This window comes from Ambystoma mexicanum, chromosome 4q (genome assembly GCF_040938575.1).
Source record: "Ambystoma mexicanum isolate Mex_15411 chromosome 4q, UKY_AmexF1_1, whole genome shotgun sequence".
NCBI classification, from domain to species: domain Eukaryota; kingdom Metazoa; phylum Chordata; class Amphibia; order Caudata; family Ambystomatidae; genus Ambystoma; species Ambystoma mexicanum.
This window is the reverse complement of record NC_090928.1, coordinates 916,242,522-916,261,102: the sequence shown is the minus strand read 5'-3', so window position 1 is coordinate 916,261,102 and position 18,581 is coordinate 916,242,522. Positions and strand designations below refer to the sequence as shown.

The following is an 18,581-nucleotide window of genomic DNA, read 5'->3' as shown; positions in this document are numbered from 1 at the left end:
GTTGTGTTTGAAAATGCTGCAGTTTTTCTTTCCAAGTTTCTCAGGCCAAGCCGGAGGAGCCTGAGAAACTTGGAAAGAAAAACTGCAGCGTTTTCAAACACAATAACGTTGTATTTATGTTTGTGGTATCTTCAAAAGCTACCGCAAACATAAATACAACGCTTTAAATAAAAATAAACATTAGCTGCATTTTTTTTCTGCCCGAAAACTTAGAAATAAAACCGCAGCTTTAAAAATGTTGTATTTATGTTTCCGGTAGCTTTTGCAAACATAAATACAACGTTATTGTGTTTGAAAACGCTGCGGTTTTTCGTTCCAAGTTTCTCAGGCTCCTCTGGCTCAGAGGAGCCTGAGAAACTTGGAAAGAAAAACCGCAGCGTTTTTGAAACACAACCGCGTTGTGTTTCTGCTGCCGTGGCTATCACTTTGGGTCTCCCAAAGTGAAAGCCAAGTCAGCAGAAACACAACGCGGTTTTGTTTCCATGCCGCAGTGTTTCTGCCTAAAGCTGTTTTCCCATTTGAGGCTCTCGGGCTCCCCATGGGGAGCCCAAAAGCCCCAAATGGGAAAACAGCTTTAGGCAGAAACACTGCAGCGTTTAGCATTTCAGAAAACAACCGCGTTGTGTTTCTGCCTAAAGCTGCTTTCCCATTTGGGGCTTTCGGGCTCCCCGTGGGGTGCCCAAAAGCCCCAAATGGGAAAGCAGCTTTAGGCAGAAACACAACGCGGTTGTGTTTGAAAATGCTGCAGTTTTTCTTTCCAAGTTTCTCAGGCCAAGCCGGAGGAGCCTGAGAAACTTGGAAAGAAAAACTGCAGCGTTTTCAAACACAATAACGTTGTATTTATGTTTGTGGTAGCTTCAAAAGCTACAGCAAACATAAATACAACGCTTTTAAAGTTGCTGTTTTATTTCTAAGTTTTCCGGGATCCTCCAGCCCGGAAAACTTAGAAGAAAATACATGCAGCTAGTGCTTATTTTTTTAAAAATAAATAGCACTTACCGACATGCAGCTGCAGCTTTTCTGCCTGTAGTCTCCGGTCTGTGTCCTCCGAGTCCCGGCACCAATGAAGGAAAAGCCACCCAGTGGTAGCTTTTGTTTACTACAGCTGGCTGGCTTTTCTTTCATTAGTGCTGCAAAAGCAAGCACAGGCGGGCATCCATTTCACAAATTTTGAGCTTCATCATTTTCTCAAAATTTTACGTAGGGGCTTAAAAAAAAAGTGCCAATTGATTTTCTTTATTATTGCCCATCTTTTTTTGCAATAAAAATGTTTGGGCAAACCATTCCTTTAACAACTTGGGGAGTAACCCCTGTCCCTGGTCTGATCAATACCTTCTAGACTGGAGTATGCCTTTTCCTAGTTACCAGAAAAATAAATCAGAGAATATCTGGGTGACGTATAGAAACCTGCACAAACTGACCCCAGACACTATGTCCCGTTTCATAGCTGCCACAATTAACAACATAGACTCGCTGAACACTGTGGAAGAGCTTGCGAAGGCTTAGTGCGATACCCTTGAGAGAGCGACTAACCATCTGGCCCCATTGAAAACACACCTGTCTAAAGACAGACCAAACAAAAAATGGTTCTCTCCTGATATTCACACTTTACAAACATCTAGGTTCAGGGCATTGAAACAGTGGGAAAAACCCATTCAGCAGAAGATCTACTCTAACTCGAAATAAGCATATAAAAACGCTTTCCTGAATGCAAAAAAAATGCTATTACGATCACAGAATTTCAGGGGAACTATTTAAATTCTCAAAGAACTGGAGGATCCCTGCCAAGTTCCTTCATAGGTGGTTAAAGACTCTAGCTGGTGTACATCCAGCAGGCAATGACCAACAAAATAGAGCACATTAAAAAGAAATCTTGCAATCAAAACTAATTCTGGGGTTGACTCCCCAACCGGCATGTTCCAATATAGACTTTCCCAAATTTGAATTTCAGCCGATTACCGAGCAATCCCTCAGTAAGGTACTCAGTAAATGAAAACCAACTAACTGTAAGGGGGATGTCTGTACCGCCTCAACAGTTAAAGAATGTGATAACTAACTTGCCTTAAAGAAAGTATTGTCCCCACTAACATTAAAAAGGCCTGTATTTCTACACTAATAAAAAAACCTACTCTGGACCAGAACATGCCAGGAAATTACCACCCATCACGAGCGTTCCTTACTTGTTGAAGATGCTTGACAAAGTGGCACAGCTACAGATTGAGGAGTTTCTTCTTAGACATGAGGTACTGGAGCTAAAACAATCTGGCTTCCAACGAGGTTACAGTACAGAGTCAGCACTTCTTGACCTGAAGACGAATATGTTTAACATCTTTGACATAGAGAACTCAGCTCTCCTTCTGCTACTAAATCTCTCTGCAGCATTTGATCTTGTGGATCATTCCATCCTTGTGGACAGACTATGTAGCATGGCACATTTTTCCAGTGCAGCAGCGAGATGGGTTCAACAATTTTTGTCGGACTGTACCACGAGAGTCTTCTTTCAAGACTTATTGGCAGAAGAGGTCTGGGTCTCCTGTGGCATGCCGCAGGGATCCTGTGTATCACCAACGTTGTTTAATATCTTCATGCTTCCACTATTTAAACAACTGGATGCAGCATAGATCATTTATGCTAATTACGCTGATGATACACAGTGCCTTGTGCCACTATCAGGTGACTATATCACTGACTCCACTGCCTTCAACTGTATCTATGGGGAGATACAAGCAGGGATGCAGGTGAATAGGCTAGTACTCAACGACTTGAAGACTGAACTTATGGTTGTAGGTACAGCTCCCCAACTATGGAAACGTAATCAGGAATATTGCCAGTTCAACATAGCAAGCTGTCCGATTAAAACACGCCACATGGTCAAACCTTTATGAGTCACCCTTGATCTGAACCTGTCCATGAAAGCACATGTGAGCAGCCTAGTCTCCTGTTCCTCTTACTACCTCAAACGTTTAGCCCAGCTTCAGCCCTTTTTGAGCAGCAGCAACTGCACCGCTATCATAGGGGCCAGGCTGGACTATTGTGCTAGCCTTCTGCTGGGGGTAGCTAAAGGGGAATTATCCAGATTACAGGTTGTTCAGAGTAATGCCATATGCATTGAGATGGGCTTGGCAGGGCAGACCATGTCTCCTTAGTCAGAAGGGCATTGCACTGGCTGCTGGTGAGTAGCTGTGTTCTGTTTTGTATGCACTGTATAAAATACTAATGCCTCTGTGGCTTGGGTCCAGAATATCTGGCCAAATATCCCCTACGGTTGCCTGTTCACAGCATATTGTGCTCAAACAAAACCTCTCTTTTGTTGACGCAATGGTCCAAACACTCCTGTGTGACAGGAGAGTAATTTCTGCATGCAGCCCCGAGGTTATGGAATGAGCTTCCTCTCAATCTACGACCATGCACATCCTTCTCTCTTTTTAAAAGGGGCTTGAAAACAGCTCTTTTTTGCTGAGTCTCATTGTTGAAAATGCTCCCAGCTGTTTCATTACCTTCTTTTTCTGTTGTGTATGTACATCCTGTTCAGTGGCCCACACCCTCGGGCTCTGTCTGTGTGCTATATCAATTAAATACATTAATAAATAAATACATTTCATACGGTGCGTTTGATATATATATTTGTAAAGAAACTTGATTGGGCATTGCTTTATTGTGAATATTATACTTTGCTGTCTGGGTCACTACTGAATCACACTCAACCACAAAAGGCCTATTGTACCTTCATGATTGTGTTGGCTCTTTGTTTGTAGAAGCATGAAGGCTGAGTAGGGGCTTTAGCCTCTACTCATCCTTGTCCTCCTGCAAGGCAGAAGTCAATTTGTCCCACTAATTGATGGTCCGGTCAAAAGATGATCTTGTCTTCAAACCGTTGCCTCACTCCTAGGACCTTCACAGAGACTTTGAGCAAAGTAGGTGGATCAAGGTCAAAGCAATTCCTTTAAAGGAGCCCAAGGTGTGATTATAGAACACTGTTAGCAATTTCAGCAGTTTATGGATCCTGTGCTTTGAATAAAGGTCTTTCTGGAAGACCTCCAAGGTGGAGGGAATGGTCTCAATGTCCAGCTTCTAACTACTGAATACCTGCAGGTCAGGGAGGGGAAAGGGAAAAACGGTTCAGCCTGGGAGTGATTACCTTTGAATCCTCTTTCTCCTTATTTGCCTGCCTTGGTCTGCCATGAGTACTCCTGCTATTAGTGAAATCTGTTGCAAATCAATGAAAAGTCTCCAACTTCCTTCATGGTTTTCCGTAGAATGGGCTATGTTGCATTGCCTGCCTTTTATGGGATCATAGCACTGATAGTTTTCCTTCCTACATGGCCTGGACAATATGAATGGGGAAATCTTCTGCCCGCAGAGTTTCAGCACATGAATGTGCATGCTGGCGGATTCTCTCTAAGCACATTGAGTCGCCTCTGCTGAGTCTGTGTACCTGCAAAGTATGTGTGTGGGTGTGCAGTACAATACATTTCAACTCATTGAGCTGAGAAGATGTGTTGAGAAGGAGGAAGGACCACTTCTGTGCTTTTTCAAAGCATCCATACCCATCAAACTAAAGGTATTGGTGTTTAATTATGGGACATTGTTGGTCCCAGAACATAATATATTAAATATCAAAAACATTAATAATTATAAAAATCTTTTTTGCAGATCGATAATTTTTCCAAACTTTTACATACTTACAACGATTGCTCCGGTATGAGAAGGCTATCGTTTGTCATCAGGGGCAAAGTTTTACCATTTAGCATAACAACTGAGGTTCCTTCCTAAAAACAGAAATTCGAAATTATCATACTTTTTTCATTTTAATAATTTTATTAATATAACATACTACATTACATAACATATAAGCAAGCAACAAGACAATACACCCGTCGAAATGGTTAGATGAACTTAATAACTTTGTAGAGAGAAAAAGGAAGAAGAAATCGTGGAGTTCATCGATCTTCTTGTTGAGAAGCTTTCAAAAAAACAAGTAAGAAAGTGCGAGGGGCAATGGCATGATTCAAATGTATGGCATGAAGAATTCAATTTAATGGGGGGCACTCAGACGACATTTTATTTTAAGGGTAGTATTTTTAATTTGGAATAGTCTTCATGAAAACTCTGTTGATGTCTGTAGATTTTGATGGTATGCAAAATAAATGATAGCAAATGAAAAACAGTACTCATTCAGCGTGCTGTGTATGATAGTTTTACCTGCAATGGATTTTACTTGATGCACTTACCCTTGCACTTGCCACTTGCTGGCTGCTACTTACTTATTGTTATCTTCTTGTATTGCACTGTCCCATGCACTTGCGTGATCTGAATGACACCTGGCCTAGTACGATCGTTGTCTGTCCTCCCTTTGTTCCCCTCCCTTGCCTCGTCGCGCCTTCAAGCACTTGTGCATAGGCGTGTTGTAAATGCCATATCATATCAGTAATGGGTTAATTGAAGAAATCATCCTATAAGAGCGCCTTCCTACTTAGATTTTTTTTAAATATGAACAATTAAAGAGATCCTACCATCGTTTTTTTTCTTTGAAATTGGAAGTGGTTGATTTTCCTGTGAAACATAGCGAGTTCTCTGTTTAATAAACCACTCTTTTCAACTTAAAAACGGAAGCTTTTCACGACTATGCCTATAGACCTTACATGCCTCTTTCTTTATCCGGCTTTCAGCAGTTGCTGTTTCATCATAAGTTCTCCAGTGGCCAGAGAGGGTAATAACACTTGCATTCATTTAGCCAAAATCACAGTAAAAGCAGAGTAAAGTAATTCAAAATGTGGTCTTCTCACATGTGACTTATAATTTGGAAAACACTGTCTAATCTTTAGCTCCAGGCACTGATAGACTCCTGCATTGACTCCCAACAAATTCCCAGAACAGAGGCACCCGACAAGGCCAAGTACAAAGCTAGATGCTCGTAGCCTAGGAAATCAGGGATGGTGTCTTATTTAATTAGAAGAAAGCTGTTTCTGGCTTTCTCTCCTCCTACTCCTGTTTTTGCTCATGTGTTGACGACCTCCCAAGTGCTCAAGGTTGCTAAACCAGACGCCAACCAATCAAAATTCTCAATGTGATGCTGCCCAATACATGTTGCATTAGCCAATTACCTATTGCTGAGATGATGTCTGTTTTGCCTTTATCAATTTAGGGATGGTCTAAGGTGGTGCCATCAGATAGTTATACCCAAGGAAGAGACTAACCCTTATATTATATATATGTATTAAATTACCCTAACCAATCCCGACGCCCGTAGGTTTTTGTAACTAAGATTGTAGTATTACATCAGCTATTATGTGTTCTTCATTTATAATTCGCTGTTTTGTACTGAAACGTGGGAGATCTCTTGAGACTTGTGCACTCATTGCTGTCCATGCTTTATGTGGATTGTAATAAAGCAGGCTTTGCTATTTACTTTGACTATTTCCCTTATTGGGTGCGCGATTTCCCGGCCTGTCTGTCCTGCATATGCTGGGGCTTTCCATCCCACCTTTAAATATCGTAACAGAGGATGGTTGGCCTGTACCCTTGCATTGTCAAGATTCCCTGCCTGAGGACTGCAAGGTGACCTATTGATACCAGTGAATTACGAGGGAACTCAGAAGGTCGACAGGAGCCCACTTTGGAGAAAATACTAACCGATCTCTGTGGGGCATTTCGCAGGGCAGAAGGCCACTAGCTGATTGTGGGAAGATTGATACTGAAGGACTTGGCCGATCCAAGAATGTAAGTATATCATTGACTTGGCAAAACAGAAAGGGGGGAAGGAATCGTTTGTATATTGGTAAATTGTGAGATGATAAAGGATTGATTAATGCGAGAATCCCTGTAACAAGGTTACAGAAGGTGACACACTAAACCTTGTGATGAGGTATTAAGGTATTAATGATCAAGCGTTTGCCCAAGATACGGTCCCGGAAAAGAGTGCGTCACAAAACCATTCTGGCGTAGATTAAGAGATAAGGATCCCTTGCCAGGTGACAATAAGACGGCTGTGTTGTATTATATTGGAGGTGCACCTATATGTGTAGTAATTGCTGGTGCCAGCGGTAAGGAGTAAAGTAGTTTGATTTGTGGAAAGTAAAGGGATTGTGTATATTGGTACAGATCATAGAGCACGTGGAGTTGTGGTTTGGACACAAAGGGTGTGTTCCAAAGCGTAGGCGAAGTTTGTGATGCTTGCCCGGGTAGTTAGTTCTGACATGGAAGGTGTGGCGTTAGGAAGAGACATAGAAGTGGTGAATGTGGTGTGTGTCTTTAAGGTTACCGTGATGTGATACGTTACGACACTGATGAAAGAAAATTTGGCAGCCCGTGCTGCAAACCAGCATTGCAGTGACAGGGTCGAATAAATCACACTGGCCCTCATTACGACCCTGGCGGAATCCGCGGTGCTAAATGCACCGCGGAGCATGGCGGAAAGCCGCCGATAGCGCCATGGGGGTTGGCGGATTTACCACCCCATGCCGACCTTGGCGGAGCGGTAAATCCCCAATCCCCATTTTACCCTTCCCCATTCCCATTCTTGCCCCATAGGGTATAATGGGAGTGGGGAAGGAGTTAATTACGCCGCCGTAAAGTACGGCGGCGTAATTAACAACGAGGTCCCTTAGCGCCATGGTTTTCTCCGCCCGGTAAAACCAGGCGGAGAAAACCTCCATGGCGCTAAGGGAACTCGTAGTACGGCGGACGGGTCCGCCGCGATTAGCGCTGGCGGAAACCCACTCCGCCAGGGTCCTAATGAGGCCCACTGTCTCTGTGTGTCACATTACTTCTAGTGGGGGCAGCCTGTACCAGGACATTGGGGCACCCCTACACAACAATGGCTCCAAAAAAGTAATCTGGATTGTTGGCTGACTTGCCCGCCAACTGACCGGACCCTGCATTTCCTTTGTTTTTGTCACTGCTCACTGTCAGCTATGTGCGCGGGCCGTTGCCCGCCGTGAACTGCTCGCTGGCACTCTTGTGCTGGAGCAGAAAGCTGAATTGTGCAATGGTAGCCCTATTCAGAGCCTGGAGGCATTGCAGGTACCTCTGAGGTAGTGGCTCCAGTTTGAGTGCTTGTGCACCTCCCTGGGTCCACGGGCCATCAGGTGACTGAGACCCAGATTCCCCTTTTCCTTATTTTTTCTTTCTCTCATACTCTGCCGCTGGGCTTATGACTGTCCCATAGCCACTCCTGCCCTGGGCTCATGACTGTCCCATTGCCACTCCTGCCAGTGAAATTGCAGCCTAGAAGCCTGTGGAGTGCCCCTGGCAGAAGTCATATGTAGTGCTCCCAGTGGTCGAAGTGGGTGGGAGCGGTCGGGAGCGGTGCTCCTCTACTTCTTTTAATTTAGTTTTACCGTTCCTATACTTTTAGTTTAAAAAGAAACTGTTCCGGAATGGTTTAGTTTTAAAATAAAAGTGTAGGAAGAAGTTGAAACTTGCACTTCAGTGCACTGCACTGAACATTCACTTAAACAGCAGGCACAAGTGTTTTGGGGTTTGTATTGTGCATGGGAGAGGGCGTGGCTGTGGGGTTTGTGGGGAGCGGTGCAGACCAGCAGGGAACATAGTTCCACTGCTTCTTTTCGTACACTTCGACCACAGAGTGCCCCTGGCAGTATGAGGAGGGCTTCGTAGCCAGTGCCCCTGGCAGTATGAGGAGGGCTTCCTAGTCCTTGAGTGGAGTAGAAACATGGAACATGATACTGCAGTGGGAGGCAGAGTTCTGTACCAGCAATGTTCACTCCCCCTGGCCCTGTTGCAAGAGTTTAATTTATCATAGGCCCCTGCAAGCCTGGGACCACATTGGTCTGCATGGATTGAGCATCTGCAGATGTTCCGTGATGCTATTGTGGAGACGAGTGACAATGCAATGAAGTCAATCCTGCTGTACTCAGCTGGTCCTGCTTGTGCATAACTTTTTCAAAACCCTATGGCCTGTCGACAACATGTATGCAGTGGCCAAGGGTGTCTTCCAAGACCACTTCACGCCTGTGGTGAATTTGGACTATGGGAGGTTTGTGGTGCGGTTCGCAATGCAAAAAGAAAAGGGAATCCCTGTATGCATTCTATGGCAGACTGCGCACTTGGCCCTCATGTGCGCGTGGCTGAATGAAGATCACGAGGTATGTCTGCAACTAATTCATGGCTGCACCTCTACGAAGATAAGGCAGCAGGTCCTGTGTGAACCAGGTATACCTCTGGCCCGCATCATGGCAATGGGACGTTCACACAAGCTGCCAGATGTTGAACCAGCTGAGATAGGCGAGGCATTGAAGTCCATAAAGCTGGAAGATGCATATATGTCAGCAGCCAGCATCCCGAACGGCCCTACAAGAAACATGTGTGGGCCAAGGAGAGCCAAGGTATAAGTGCAGCCCCATGCCCCCCATGTGGTTATGATAATCCCCACATGAGAGATTACCCTGTGAAGGGCCACATCTGTGGCAGGTGCGGCATTCAGAATCATTTTGCATGTGTTTGCAGAGACCCTGCACCATCGAACCACTCGTGGGGGTAGTCAATGCCTCGACAGAAGTTCCAGAGAACCACACGGAAAGTGGCCCAATTGGAGCAATACCACCAGAAGAGGAGTAGGATGAGCAGGATGTTATATTCATCTCTAGAATGTGCGACCTGACACAGTCCAAATAATGTTAGCCCAATAGTTTGATCCAGAAATATGATTCGACAATTACGGTAATCATTGGGCCTTATTACGACCCAGGCGAAAAACCATGGTGCTAATAGCACCATGGTCCATGCCGGTAACTTACCGACTCCGCCATGGAGAAATGGGGAAATACCACCCCATTATAAGGTTGGTGGGGCGGTAATTCCCCTTCCTCCATGGCCCTTCCTCATTCCCATTTTTGCCCCATAGGGCTCAATGGGAATGGGGAAGGCGCTAAGTACGGTACTGCAAGTTGCGGTACCGTACTTAGCACCAAGGTCCCTTTGCGGGTCCCTACTTTAACGGCTGGTGTAGACCAGCCGTTAAGGTCGGGTCCCGCAGAGGGACCTCGTAATCAGGCGCTAATGGGTTAACGGCGCCGCAGTCTTTTACGGCGCCGTTAACCCATTAGCACCAGGGTCGTAATGAGGCCCATTGATACTCTTGCCTCCGTGAGTGGGATGGCTGGAGCTGGACAACTTGGTGAACTTCCTTGAAGAAGTAGAAGGGCTTACCCTGTGGGTCTCCCCCATCGTGACTACAAAGAAGCCTAAACAACTGTACTCTGTCTGCAAATGTGTGGACATGCACCTTCTAAACAGGGCTATCAAGCGAGAAAGGCATATTACCCCAACATTGGATGACATCTTTGCGGACCTGCAAGATGCAGTGTACTTTTCCAAACTTGATATGAGAGTTGATTACCACCAGTTGGTACTTCGATCCGGCATCCCGATATGTAACAACATTCACCACGCACAGGGGCCTGTATAGGTACAAACAGTGGCACTGTTAATATCAGTGATGTTATTTTGGTTTTTGCCATGTCTGAGTCTGACCATCTAGAAAGGCTGGAGAAAGTCCTCAAGAGGATACAGCAGATGGGTTTGACCATTAACAAGGATAAATGCGAGTTTCTGAAGAAAAATATCAAATTCTTTGGGTTTGTGTTGCAGGAGGGAGGCATATTGGCAGACCTGGCAAAGGTGAAAGGCATTCAGGAGGTAAGCCCCCCCCCCCCAGCAATGCATCTGAGGTGCACAGCTTCCTGGGAATGGCCACGTACTGTGGTAGATGTATCAAGAATCTGGCCACATTGTCGCAGCCTCACTGGAAACCAAGAAAGAGCGTGCATGGAGGTGGACGCCCCTGGAGCAGTTGGCCTTTTTAGAGCTTCAAGGACACCCTCACTGCCAATGACACAATGGCGTTCTTCGACCCAGGGAAGAAGGCAGAGATCATCATGGACACAAGTCCATTTAGCCTGGGAGCAGTGCTGCTGCACCCTGACGCCAACGAGGAGGCACAACCAGTGGAATTTGCGGGCAGGGCGTTGTCGTCATTCAAACAGAAGTACTCCCAGATCAAGCAGGAGGTACTGGCTGTGTTGTGGGGCTGCAAACACGTTTATCTGTACATCTTTGATAAGCCTGTGACAGTCACCACAGACCACAAGCCTCTGATACCAATAATGGCTGGTTCAACATCCAAACCACCTGCCCATATTGGGAAATAGCTGCTTGCCCTCCAGGAGTACAATGTGGAGCTAGTGTACAATCCAGAAAGTGCCAATGCGGCAGATTACTTATCTAGACACCTCTTTACGTCAGATCAGGCCAATGGCAGCCTTGAGGAAGAACAGACAGAAGAGTTCATACAGTCGCTCGCAGCAGCTGCAACCTCCAGATCCATGTTTCTGGATGATATAAAAGCAGAGTTAGCGGAAAATTAGTGCTTCCAGATCATGCAGACAGCGGAGGAGTGGTGAGTTGAAGAAAGTACTCACAAAACTGGACAAGCGTGCTCTGGCGGATATGGAATGAGCTCACATGTACCATGGATGTGCCTGTTTTAAGAGGATCTGAAAGGGTGATACTGGAGAAATTGACACATAGGATGATGGAGCTAGCGCACAGAGGCCATCAGGGGGCAGCTAAGACCAAGGTGCGTATCTGCATGAAAGTCTGGTTTCCTGGGCTGGAAGAGAAGGGGGATGCGTTAATCAAAAGTTGCATCTGATGTCAGGTGGCAGCCCTCCATTGCAAAGAAACTCAGATTGAGACCATGGACAGAAGCTGCCTGCTGTAGGACATTGTGCACATGATTTTGGGTTCACTTGTCAAGATACGCTATTCCTTGTGTTAGTGGACCAATGGTCAAGGTACCCTGAGGTGGAGTTTGTGGAGTCAATGTCCCTGGGCGATGTTGTTCCACTACTAAAGGAGGTATTTGTCACGCATGGATTGCCCATGGAAGTATGCACCAACAACGGACCCCCATTTCAGAGCAGGAGTTTCTCTGAGTTCCTGCATGCACAAGGAGTTCACCATTGAAAAGTGACACCCATCTGGTAACAGGTAAATGGGTAGGTGGAGAGATTCATGCCCACCCTGAACAGGGTATTTTGGATAGCGCATGGGCAAGGTGAATGCGAAAGAAGAGTGCTGTACAAATTTCTATCCAAATATTATACAACCCCCCCCCCATTGTTCCAACGGGGTACCACTGGCAGAAAGCACTGTTTCACAGGGTTCCGAGAGGGCTCATCCCAGAGTATGCACATCGCAGCCCAGGTGTCATTGATGACCAGGAAGTGCTCAAGCAAAAAGCAAATGAGAGGGATAGTGATTGAAGAGGCCTCCAGGACTATTTGTTGGAAGTTGGGGATGAAGTAGTACTGTGCCCCAGGCAACCAGGGGGAAACTGTCTCTTCCACACAAGCCTGACCTGTTCAGTGATGTGGATATACATGGGTCAATGGTTACGGTGTCAGATGGGCAGGACATGGTAAGCAAGAATTCCATTATAGTTTCCAGAAAGTTGGTTGAATCGGCAGGTCACGTGGGATGCTGCCCATGAAGACGGGTGGAGGCGCAACCATCATGTGAAGGGGATGAAGATGCAGAGAAGAAGAAGATGGAAATGGTGCAGCAGTCGAAGGGAGAGGCACCAACTGGTGCAGGGATGTCCCTGAGGAGAGCATGGAATGATGGTACCCCATGAGAGTCTCCCAATGTCATCCCAAATATCTCCAGGATTTTTAAGTGGAACTTCCATCAAGCTAAAGACAACAGTTTGGTACATTGTTGTCACCACATGTTTCATGGTACCAGTTTGTAAGTGTGTGTTGTTCTTTTGTTATGGAAAAGGAGGATGTGTGTGTCTTCAAGGTGACCGTGACGTGATACCTCTCAGTGCTGAGGATAAAAGGGGCAGTCTGTGCTGCAAACCGGCATTGCAGCAACAGGCCCAAACAAATCACACTGCATTTGTCTGTCATTACTTCTAGCGGGGGCGGGCTGGACTAGGACACAGACGCAACCCCGCCAACTGTGAAAATAAAGAGACAAATATTGGTGGGTAAAGAGTTTGAATGAGGGGGAATACAGGAGTAAGAGTGGGATTATTTTAAGGTCTGGTAAGTATCGGCAGTCAAAATTGCGACGTGCCATCATGGGAGACACTCCCCTTATGCATTTATTTAAGGCGCTTCCTAGATATAAAGATAACATACTTAAATACCATTTTCAATTGGTTCGTGGCACTGCTGGCAAGATGTTCATGCCATGGCCACAGGATGGAACCCTTTCAAAATCAGTGTTGCAACACATGCCGTCATATCTGCATGCTGCGCACACAGGGAAAAAGTCGCAAAAGCGATTAGCCATTTTAGAATTGTCGAACATGTATGGGGATGAGACGTAAGAGCCACCTGAGAGAGAGTGGAAGCTTAATCAGCATGAAGGGCAGGGCACAGCACCCTCGGTTCCTCCTCCTCCTCAGAACATCAATCGATCTTCCAAAATACAGGGACTAAAAAATCCATTGAAAGAAATAAAGATAGCGGCAGGGTAAACTAACCTCACATATTCGCCTCCCCCGCCTATATGGTTAAAGATGCTTTAAACAGAGCTACAATACATAAACAAAAGCTAGTGTCCACACGCAATGAGTATAACGAACACTGCAAGCTGCAGGCAAAACTGACAGAGGCTGAGGAAGAGAGACAAAGGTGGGAACAAGGGAGTAGGAGGACAGATTCTGCTTAAATTAGATGTAAGAAACACATACGATTCCAAAGAAAGGCAAAGGGAAGTTAGAGAAAGACAGGAGAAAGAAGAGAAAGAGAAAAGAGGAAAAGAGCTACAACCATTGGTAAGAAGGGACAGGAAAAAGAAGAAAGAGAATGGGACAGAATAAATGAGGAATAAAAGGAAAGGAAAAGGAAACATGAGGAATATAGAGAAAAGGAGAGAAAGTGGATAGAAGAGAAAGGAACTAGAGGAAAAGGAAAGAGAGAGAGAAAAAGAAGAAAGGGGAAAATCAAGAAAACAAAAAGAAGGAAAGGAAAGGGTGAGAAGACAAAGAGAAGAACGAGACAGGGCCAAGAGATGAGAAGAAGAAGAAGAAGAAGAAGAAGAAGAAGAAGAAGAAGAAGAAGAAGAAGAAGAAGAAGAAGAAGAAGAAGAAGAAGAAGAAGAAGAAGAAGAAAGACAAAGGACAGTAGAGTGAGAGAGAAGGAAATGGAGGAGGAAGGAGACAGGGAGAGAGAATGAGAGACTTGATGAGATTGTCTGGGGACACATGCTTCAGGAAAAGGAGAGGGACAAGGAACGAAAGCAAGAAGAAGAGAGAGGAGTGTTCAACGGCATCATAGGGAAGTGGAGGTGATATTTAGAAATTGTACGCTCCCAGATGAAGATGAGGGAGTAGCCTTGCGAAGGAGGATTGGTAATTTGTACAGAAGCAGAAGGGACAGTGGTGTCCAGAGTAAAAAAAGGAGTATAGTAGGGTCCCTGTAGAGAGGGCAAGAGAGTCCATTGGCAAAACCAATGAAGGGATTGTGTGGGACAGGTCCCTTGAAGAGATTCAACTTTGAAGATCGTGAAGATGAAGGAATAAAATGGAAGTGTGGGACACAATGTTTACAGAGGAGGAAAAATAAGAAGGTAAAAACGATGAGGCTGCACAAGCCCTTTATAACAGCTTAAAAACAGGACAAAGAGAGACTGTGCTTGGGCTTGGAAGGAGCCTAAAGAATACCAGAGCCTGTCCAAAGCTCTGATTCCCCGAAAATGCGATCAAAAGAATTAGAAGAACAAATACCTTATGTGAATAGGTTGAGAAATTTACCAGGGTGGAAGAAAATTAACGTGACTGGCGCCACACCCAAAACATGGGTCCCATTCTTAGAGAAAGGGGAAGGATGGCAGCAATATATACCATGGTCACAAATGGACAAGAACAATTTAGTGTGTTAGTTAACGAGTTTGGCATCAGGAGAGGGGAAATGGATCTATGAATTAGAAAGAATGACAGCAGTAATGAAGCTAGCAGTGGGTGACATAAAGTGCTTGCTTGTTGCCATTATTGGGGAGAGAGCTGACAATATTTGGAAGCGAGCTGGGTATCCCGGAATAACAGCTCAGAATACTGTTCATGATGGAGCACTGTTTAACAACTGTAGGGCAGATGTATGAAGAGCGCTCAGAGTGCAATACCTCAGACATGAGTGCAATCATGATGCGCAAAATGCGTGATGACTAAGATCCGGTTGCTTGCATTCAGGAGATTCAATAAAAAGGGCAACTCAAAACGAGAGAACTGTGGGATAAAACTATATCTATATTCTATCATATATTGTGTCAGGGATTGCCTGAGCCAGTCGAAAATTGAAAAAGATAGTGGGGATGGCAGCAATACTGTGGCCAGAGATTCAGTTGACTATAGATCATCATTGTCGATTAAGGCAAGAGAAAGCCAGGAAGAAACTTGAAGAAAGAAAGTTAGAGGAAGCAAAACTAGTTGAGAAAAAGTTATCAAAGTTTTCAGTGGAAGGAGGAGTGTTAACGAGTTGACAGGGAGTGGTTACACAAGAAGCACAACAGGTACAGCCAATGGCTTGAGGGAAAATTGCAGGAAGAGGAAAATACAAATATTGGCCACAGGGTGGGGGGTGGTTCACCCATAGGTAGAGGATTTGGATCTCAGGCTCCTCTGGGAGGAGGGTTTAATGAGAGACAACCTAGATTTTGTATAAAACAGTGCTGGACGTGTGGAAAAATGGGGCAAATTTCCCAAGCTTTTAGAAGCAGGGGAAGGATGCAGCAGAACTGGCAAGATCCAAGAGGGTGGACAGTATATCCTGCACCGTATAGTGCAGAAACAACTGAATATTATGCACAGGCTCATAAGCATTATGCCCAAGCTCATAAGTATAAGACATAATCACCACAAATATAACATGCACAACAGGGAAGGCCAGTGCAAATGCAACATGAAATGATGCAAAAACAGCACGTCATATTCAGACACAGCAAATATAGATGGCACTACAAGCACCCACACAAACAGAATACCATGGCAACATGGAACACAAGTGCAGGGCCTCTGATGCCTACACCCAGAATAGGTTTGACCGTGGCGGGAGAGAATCCTTTTGCTGGTACAGGCATGAACCTATATCCTCAATTGGACAGCTCACTGATTGTTTCGATGTGTGCCTTCCTATCAGTTACACACAAGAGGAACCAAGGGTCAGGTGACCATAGGTGACAATACATGTTCCTTCCTTGTTGATATGGGGTGATCAGGTCCTGAGTTAGGGAAGGGAAGTACCCAATGTCAGGCATCGCCATGAATGCACAAGTTTTTTCTGGGGTGACAAGTATGGTTCCTTTTACTGACGACTTACCTATCACTATAGGAGAACATTATCTTTTAATGCCACTATTGAATTCCCGCAAGATACCAGTTAACATGTTGGGGAGGGACTTAATGAGCAAACTCAACTTGACAATATCTTTCACTGACTATTTTACAGCCAGAGAACACAATGGGGCGTGCCATGGAACCCTGAAATATTTCTTTATGGAGTACACATAGGGCCTCATTACGAAATCGCGTCCGGGTCCGGGTTCCCAGAATGGGGAATTACCGGGCCATTCTGAGTTTGGATGGCCTGGTAATTCTTCCCCCCAGGAACCCGGGCCCGGACCTTCCCCATTCTAATTTCAACCCCCATAGGGCTGAATGGGAATGGGAGAGGGAGCAAACAAAGGGCCAATTACGAGTGGCCTGTTGTTTGCTCCCTCTTCCCCTTGCGGGACCCGGTAACAACACCTGGTTTTACCAGGCGTCCTTACCGGGTCCCGCGAGGGGACCTCGTAATGTGGCGGAACGGGTTTAACGGGTCCGCCTCCTTTTGCGGAGCCCGTTAACCCGTTCCGCCAGGGTCGTAATGAGGCCCATAATGTTAGCATGGCTTCCTGGAATAAGGGGTAAGAAATGATGTGCCTCTCTTTAGAATGTATGTTCAGACCAGAGGTACATATGGATGAGGAAGACGGGCAAGTGATTCCAATGGAATTAGAAGCAGTCATAGTGAAAGAAGACTGAGTGATTGTCTCATAGCTGTCACTGTTGTCCTGGAGAACAATTGGAGACATACAAGATTACCTCAAGGGTATTGTGAGTGCCCCTCAATATTCAATCAAGTCTTCCAGATGGGAAATGTACATCTTGAGAGTATAGTGATACAATATGCAGCTGACATTTTGGTGTGCAGCGTGTGAGAAACCTGAAGGTGTCTCACCCGCTAGTCCCCGGAGATCTGTCATCCTGGTGGCAAGGACATGGCCATCACTATTGGATCCATTTCCCGGGGTGAACCAGTGGGGGAGGATCACCAGGATGGGGGCCTTCAGGGAGTGGCAGTGGGACACCGACAGGCGAGACACAGTACCCCCTTCCTTATAACACCTTTTCCCATATGACCCCGTAAGATATTTAGAGGCCCCACACCCCTTTTTCAACACAAACACTTTCTTACCCCGTGAAAGACAATGGACTAACACCAGAGCCGTTTACCTGACGTGTCCCAACACAAGGTCAGGCAGAGTTAGGCAATTGATAATAACTATACACACCTGTCAGCCCCTTCCCTTCCCCACAGGGATAAAAGGTAGAGCACGAGAGCATTCTTTGAGCAAAGACAAACGCACAATGAAACAGCTATTCCAGGATGGCAATTCAAACGAAAAAGAAAGGTGGTGAGACCGGAAAGGACAACAAAGAGGGAAGTAACCTTGCCCTTTTCAACCGAAATCCGCAAAGCCTCCATGAAAGGAATCATAACACCGGGAACTACAGCTGATGTGTGGTGTAACAGACATCTACGGTGCACAGGACCCTCCCACACTGATAACCAAGGAGGAGGGTCGTGCTTGATATTGTGGTATGGTCCTTGACTCAAGAGACAAAAAATGACAAGGAGGTCAGCACAGCTGGTGAATTGGAGGGAGAACCAATAGTAAACCGGATGGTGTTGAGTGAATGATGCAAACGGCAACTTGTTATGAACAAAGAACTTATGTGCTAAGTGAACTTTTAAAAACCAAGGGAAAGACCAGCTGCACCCATTCGAAAGACTCTGGCTGGTCCCCTTTTCATTACATTATAGTAACAAGAGGCCGAATGAAAGGCCAGAATAAAGTTTAGGTGGTCATACAAGGGTCGAGCCAAAACTCCTTGTACAATTGAAAGTCCTTAACCCATTACCAAAGTTTTGACATTGTGAAACAGGCGTGTGAGCCCGGCGGAGGGAAACGCTGTATGAACGATAAATGTGGAAAACCTGACTGGGGGCTTAAGGGAAAGATGACTGGGCTAGAAAAAGCTAAGGGAAGTGAATCATGCAAGGTATTACGGATAAGTCAACTGTGTGAAACTGGCGAATGTGAACACGACTGAGGGAAGCCAATGGTACAAAAAGGATCAGAGCCCGGTTGAGGGGGATCCACAGGTGAAGGGAACACCTGATTGGGAAGATTACTGAAAGGAATATTTTGGTTTTTGTTTATAGTACATCAGGCCCTCTGAGGCAAGAGACTTGGTGTAAAAGAGACTTGGCCACAGAAGGCCCTGA

General features: G+C 45.5%; 1 protein-coding gene across 4 annotated transcripts in view; it reads right to left on the bottom strand.

Moving 5' to 3' along the window:
• Positions 1-18,581, bottom strand: part of HAAO (3-hydroxyanthranilate 3,4-dioxygenase) — an 840,136-nt gene that overhangs the window by 75,368 nt on the left and 746,187 nt on the right. For 3 of the 4 annotated variants that reach the window (XM_069608470.1, XM_069608471.1, XM_069608469.1), the window contains one exon: positions 4,687-4,769. The exons of the other annotated variant lie outside the window; for it this stretch is intronic. In XM_069608470.1, the coding sequence (XP_069464571.1) occupies positions 4,687-4,769 (83 nt within the window). The remainder of the gene's footprint in view (positions 1-4,686; positions 4,770-18,581) is intronic. 4 annotated transcript variants of the gene reach the window in all.